At 47.2% G+C, this 7161-nt stretch overlaps 1 protein-coding gene across 1 annotated transcript; it reads left to right on the forward strand.

Annotated features, from left to right (window-relative positions):
- Window positions 1-426: 426 nt before the first annotated feature.
- On the forward strand, window positions 427-6527 carry LOC148138161 (putative G protein-coupled receptor 139). Its single transcript, XM_087981861.1, has 2 exons — window positions 427-493; window positions 5620-6527. The coding sequence occupies exons 1-2, from the start codon at window positions 427-429 to the stop codon at window positions 6525-6527; spliced, it is 975 nt and encodes a 324-aa protein (XP_087837987.1).
- The last annotated feature ends 634 nt before the right edge of the window (window positions 6528-7161 follow it).

Genomic DNA, 7161 nt, shown 5'->3' on the forward strand with positions numbered 1-7161 from the left:
GTGCTGGAAAAGCACAGCGGGTCAGGTAGCACAGAGGAGCGGGACGATCGACGTTTTGGGCAAATGTTCTTCATCAGGAATCTGATGAAGGGCTTTTGTCCGAACGGTCGATTTTCCTGGTCCTGGGATGCTGCCTGACATGCTGTGCTTTCCAGCACCACACTCTCGACTTTAAAATGATCAAACCTGGCCATTTTGAGTGTTTCAGGCTCTAATTAAATCACAGCACCCTGTGTATTTCATTAACTGGGGATGTCACGCATGTTGTAATCTGTTTACTCAAAATTTACCAAATGAAAAATAAACTTCAGCGTCGCGATGGATACCCCTGCAAGTATAAAATGAATGCACTGGGATGGAACATTTCAGAGTTTAACTGTGAAAATTGTCTGCAGTACAAACCAACACAGCACTTTCACAGATAAAATGCATAGTACCGTACGAGCTGTCAGGAAAATGTTTTATGCGATCCTCACTATAATTGGTATTCCTGGTAAGTGTTTATAAGGCTTGAAATTGTTTAATTCTTTATATGCATTGGCTTTTGATATGTACAGTGACTTCATATAGTATTTGCTGGACATTCTAATACTGACACCATAGCATTATTTCTGGTACCAATACTTCATTTTTATCTGTACAATGCGACTTTTTTTTCCTGAAAATTCCTGTCTTGTTTAATTGTTTCTCACTCACAGAGACGTGTGTCTGCGAATGTATGTGTCGGGGTGTGTGTCCGTCTGTCTGTGGTATGTTTGTGTGTGTGTGTGTGTGTGTGTTTCTGTATGGTCTGTCCTGTGAAGCCAGATTCAGGAAGTGGGAAATTCCCTGATAATAGGTATTGTTGGAGATTATCAATGTCAGATTCCACTGTGTGCGATAAAAAATGGACAACCATAACAGCAATCGTCTTTTGATTCTGAGAGGAATTATACGTTGGATTGGCTCTTGTCTGCGTGATTGCATTCTGTTTCACACGTCATTTACTTTCAATCTAATTAGATGAAAGTATTTATTGACAGCACTTTCTCATGTGGATTAATCTTCTTGCTAGTGCACAATTTTAAATAGAATTGAGTGTCGCACGTCCTGCTTTAGGAAATAATTGATATCAATTCACAAAGATTAACATAGACGATTAAAGACGGGATTCTTGGCAGTGTGGAGAAACAGAGGGATCTGGGTGTGCACGTACATGGATCCCTCAAAGTTTCCACCCGAGTGGATAGTGTTGTGAAGAAAGCATGTGGTGTTTTAGCTTTCATTAACAGGGGCATCGAGTTTAAAAGCTGCGAGGTTTTGCTGCAGCTTGACAAGTCCCTGGTGAGTTGAAACTTTATTGCTGGAACAGCACAGCAGGTCAGGCACCATCCAGGGAACAGGAGATTCGACGTTTCGGGCACAGGCCCTTCTTCAGGATTCGAATCTCCTGTTCCCTGGATGCTGCCTGACCTGCTGTGCTGTTCCAGCAATAAAGTTTCAACTTTGATCTCCAGCATCTGCAGACCTCACTTTCTCCTCGAAGAAGTCCCTGGTGAGATCACACTTGGAATTTTGTGTCCAGTTTTGGTCGGCCTACAAAAGCAAATATAAGAGGCTTTGGAGAGAGTGCAAAGAAGGTTTACCAGGATGCTGCCTGGACTGGAGGGCTTGCTTTATGAAGACAGGAAGAATCGGATCGGACATTTCTCTCTGGAGAGAAGGGGGAAGAGAGGAGACTTGATAGTGGTGTAAAAAACAATGAGATCAATAGATCGAGTCAATAGCCGGAGTCTTTTCCCCAGGGCAGGATTGACTGGTACGAGGTCTCATAGTTTGAAGGTATTAGGAGGAAGGAATGAAGGAGATGTCAGAGGTAGGTTCTTTACACAGAGAGTTATGCATACATGGAATGCATTGCCAGCTGTGGTGCTGGAAGCAGAGTCATTGGGGACATTTAAGCACAGCTTTGGACTGTAGGAGGAAATCGGAGCACCGGAGAAAACCCATACAAACACAGGGAGAATGTGCAAACTCCACACAGAGAGTTGTCCCAGGTTGGAATCAAACCCGGGTCTCTGGTGCTGTGCTATCCCCAGAGAACAGACTTGAATGAGAAAGTTGGAAAAGACAAAACGCTCTGCAAGGAAGGAACTGCTCAGATAATTGATTTATTGTCTGTGCTTAGGATTTTCTCATGTGAACTGACCTGGCACTGTGAGGCAGCAGGACTATCCACTGAGCGTTCGTGTCCAGGGATGTACACGCTTGATGAATTTGCCATGGGAAATGTGATATTACCAGATAGGCATGGAAAATTCTCGTGGGGGTTCTGGTTGACATGTTATTCTGAGGGTCAGCACAGGGATAAAGTGAGGACTGCAGATGCTGGAGACTGGAGATGATAACTGTAATGCTGGATAAACACAGCAGGACAGGCAGCATCTGAGGAGCAGGAGAATCGACGTTTCGGGCATGAGCCCTTCTTCAGGAATGAGGCTGGTGTGCCAAGCGAGCTGAGATAAAATGAGGGGAGGAAGGAATTTGGTGGAGGGGCGCTGGGAATATGATAGGTGGAAGGAGGTGAGGGTGAGGGTAATACACCGGAGAGGGGTGGGGAGGAGTGGTCAGGAAGAAGATTGCAGGTCAAGAGGGTGGTGCTGAATCCGAGGTTGGGACTGAGATAAGGTGGGGGAGGGGAAATGTGGAAGCTGCAGAAATCTACATTCATTCCGTGTGGTTGATGGGAACCTAGGCGGAAGATGAGGCGCTCTTCCTCCAGGTTGTGTGGTCAGGGTCTGGCGATGGAGGAGGCCAAGTACCTGCATGCCCTTGGCGGAGCGGGAGGTGGAGTTAAAGTGTTCAGCCACGGGGCGGTTGGGTTGGTTGGTGCGGGTGTCCCAGAGGTGTTCGTTGAAACATTCCGCAAGTAGGCGGCCTGTCTCCCCAATGTACATGAGACCATGTCGGGTGCAGCGGATGCAGTAAATGATATTTGCAGAGTTGCAGGTGAATTTGCAATGGATAGGGAAGGATCCATTGTGGCCATGGAGGGAGGTGAGGGGGGAGATGAGGGCGCAAGCTTTGCCCTTCTTGTGGTTGCAAGGGAAAGTGGCAGGAGTAGAGGTTGGGTTGGTGGGGGGGGTTGTGAAACTGACGAGAGAGTCGCGGAGGGAGTGGTCTCTCCAGAACGCTGATGGGGTGGGGAGGGAAATATATCTCTGGTGATGGGGTCTGTTTGGAGGTGGCGGAAATGACGGAGGATGATATAATGCATCCGGAAGTTGGTGAGGTGGAAGGTGTGGACCAGTGGTGTTCTGACGTGGTGGAGATTGGAGGGGCAGAGTTCGAGGGCGGAGATGCGGAACGTGGAGGAGATGCGGTGGGTAGCATCGCAGACCACGTCCGAGGAGAATTTGCGGTCTTAGAAGAAGGAGGGCATTTGGGTAGTTCGGTAGTGGAATTGGTCCTCCTGGGAGCAGATGCGGCAGAGGCGAAGGAATTGGGACTGTGGGATGGTGTTTTAAAAGGGGGCAGTGTGGGAGGAGGTGTAATGTAGGTTGCCGTGGGAGTCGGTCAGTTTGCAGTAAATGTCTGTGTTGTGTCGGTCGCCCGAGATAGAAATTGAGAGATATTGGAAGGGGAGGGAGGAGTCTGAGACGGTCCAGATAAATTTGACATTGGGTGGAAGGTGTAAGTAAAGTGGATGAGCTGTTAAACCTCCTCTTGGGAGCACGAGGTAGCGCCAATACAATTATCGATGTAGTGGAGGAAAAGGTGGAGCGTGGTGCCGGTGTAGCTATGGAAGATGGACTGTTCCACATATCGGACGAAGAGTCAGGCATAGCTGGGGCCCATGCAAGTGCCCATGGCTACTCCTTTGGTTTGGACACCATGGCCACCCGCATGGGCCCCAGCTATGCCTGACTCTTCGTCGGATAGGTGGAACAGTCCATCTTCCACAGCTACACTGGCACCATACCCCACCTTTTCCTCTGGTACATCGATTATTGTATTGGCGTTACCTCGTGCTTCCACGAGGAGGTTGAACAGTTCATCCACTTTACTAACACCTTCCACCCCGACCTCAAATTTACCTGGACCGTCTCCAACTCCTCCCTCACCTTCCGAGACCTCTCCATTTCTATCTCGGGCGACCGACTCAACACAGACATTTACTACAATCCGACCGACTCCCACAGCTACCGAGATTTCACCTCCTCCCACCCTGTAAAAACGCCATCCCACAGTCCCAATTCCTTTGCCTCCATCGCATCTGCTCCCAGGAAGACCAATTCCACTACCGAACTACCCAAATGGTCTCAACTCCAAAGACCGCAATTTCCCCTCCGACATGGTCGACGATGCTCTCCACCGCATCTCCTCCACTTCCCGCACCTCCGCTCTTGAACCCCGCCCCTCCAATCACCACCAGGACAGAATCCCACTGGTCCTCACCTTCCCCACCCCACCAACCTCCAGATACATCGTATCATCCTCCGTCATTTCAGTCACCTCCAAACAGACCACACCACCAGAGATATATTTCCGTCCCTACCCCTATCAGTGTTCCGGAGAGACCACTCCAGCCACGACTCCCTCGTCAGGTCCACACACCCCACCAACCCAACCTCCACTCCTGACACCTTCGCCTGCACCCGCAAGAAGTGCAAAACTTGCGATCATGCCATCCCCCTCACCTCCCTCCAAGGCCCCAATGGATCATTCCATATCTGTCGGAAGTTCACCTGCATCTCCACACACATCATTTACTGTATCTGCTGCACCCAATGTGACCTCCTCTTCATTGGGGAGACAGGCCGCCTACTTGCGGATCATTTGAGGGAACACCTCTGGGACACCTGCACCAACCAAACTAACTGCCCCGTGGCTGAACACTTTATCCCCCCCTCCCACTCCGCCAAGGGCATGCAGATCGTTGGCCTCCTCCATCGCCAGATCCTGACCAAACGACGCCTGGAGGAAGAGCGCCTCATCTTCCGCCGAGGAACCCTCCAACTGCAAGGGATAAATGTAGAGTTCTCAGCTTCCTCATTTCCCCTCCCCCCACCTTATCTCAGTCCCAACCACCGGATTCAGCGTCGCTCTTTTGACCTGCAATCTTCTCCCCGACCTCTCCGTCGCCACCACCTCTCTGGCCTATCACCATCACCCTCACATCCTTCCACCTATCGTACTCCCAGCGCCCCTCCCCCAAATGTCCTCCCCTATCTTTTATCTTAGCTCGCTTGGCACACCAGCCTCATTCCTGATGAAGGGCTTATGCCCGAAATGTCGATTTTCCTGCTCCTTGGATGCTGCCTGACCAGCTGTGTTTTTCCAGCAACGCATGTTTCAACTGAGGCTCAGTGCAGCGTCGGTAGGCCAAGTAGCTTCCGTAGTTATTCAATGATTCTATGGATATAAAAATATCCAGACGTTCATATCAATAGATTTGTCGAAATCCCGCGTTCCACGTATGAAAGAAAATTAATGTATTGACAATTACCTGACTTGCCTTACTTATTTTTTGAATTGTGAAAAGGGCCGATTTCCATGTTTTTAAACAAATCTCAGTGCTTACTATCTCCACACGAATATGAACAATATTGAGACCCTTCTGCCTCTTTCCTCTTACAGCAAATCTCGTGGCAATTGTAATCTTAGCCCAGGGAAAGTGTGGGATCTCCAAATGCACCACTTGTTACATGGCGGCCATGGCAATGGCGGATCTATTGACGATTATCACTGAGGTGATGCTTCTCCGAATCAATTGGTATTATTTCCCGATGCCTCTCCTGAAACTCACTGCTGTGTGTAAAGTTAACTACCTCCTGGCTCGCTTAGCAATGGACTGTTCAGTCTGGTTCACTATTGCCTTTACTTTTGATCGATTTATTGCAATTTGTTGCCAGAAGCTTAAATTTAAATATTGCACCAGGAAAACTTCAACAGGAGTTCTTGCAGCAATCAGTATATTATTTAGTTTAAAAAACATACCAATTTACTTTCGATTTAAGCCTAAACGATTAATTAACAATGTGCCTCTGTATTGTTCTAACAAACGAGCCTATTTTACTGACCCAAGATGGATTGGATTCAGAATGGTTGATAAGATTTTAACGCCATTGTTACCATTTGGATTAATTCTGTTGCTTAATGCTCTGACAGTAAGGCATATATTAGTGGCTAGTCGAGTCCGTAAGGGACTGAAGGGTCATAGCAAGGGACAGAATGATCCAGAGATGGAGAGCAGGCGGAATTCTGTGATTTTACTCCTGACCATATCGAGCAGTTTTATACTGTTGTGGTTACCGTATATTTTGTTCATTTTTAATGTTAGTGAACTCCTCGATGACAATTCTGAATATATATTTGAGGAAGTTGCACATATGTTGCGGAATTTAACTTGCAGCACAAACACATTAATTTATGTAGCAACACAGTCCAAGTTCAGAGAACAGTTGAAGAGAATGATAAAATATCCGGTTACATTAATTATGAAACTAACTTCGAAAGGAAACAACTCAGAGCTGCTGAAAAGATGATACACGAATGGAAAGAGTGGCTTGGCAGAGAATCGCTGGGAATGAAAATCGAGAAGCAAGATGCATTAAGGTGTCGTGACCAATCCACATGGAGTAATAGCGGAACTAATAAAGAACAGTGGCACCAGGTCAAACAGAAACCTTTTGAATGCCTGAAAGAAATGAGCAGGTATAATCCAAATCCACAACAACAGCAAGGCACATCCTATATGAACTTGTACAGCAAATGGCAAAAGAGCAGAAAAAGTCTCACATCCCAGAGATAAGAGGACAAGGCCGCAAGATAACACCCGTCCTGCAAACTGGGTTGTCATGTGCATACGAGCAAACAAAGTGATGGGTTAAGCTTGTGTACTGCAGGACACTGTTCCTTACATGGTAATCAACAATATCATTTTCTGTCAGACAGAGCTAAATTGTTCAACAAAGAAAGGATCAACTAGGCGTTGAACTTTATTCATGATATTATTGACATTGATACTGGAGCAGATTAGATGCAATGGTTTCTGTGGTGAGGAACTCATCCCTACTCTCGATATTGTGTATGCACCATCTTGAAGGCAGACGTCTAAAATATGGTGAGATACTCGCAGATTTGCTCGGACTGGTGCAGCTCGAAAAATACGTGCGATTC

Source organism: Chiloscyllium plagiosum, unplaced genomic scaffold (assembly GCF_037043375.1).
Source record: "Chiloscyllium plagiosum isolate Xiang-an unplaced genomic scaffold, Cpla_swu_hap1 HiC_scaffold_41, whole genome shotgun sequence".
Lineage (NCBI taxonomy): Eukaryota > Metazoa > Chordata > Chondrichthyes > Orectolobiformes > Hemiscylliidae > Chiloscyllium > Chiloscyllium plagiosum.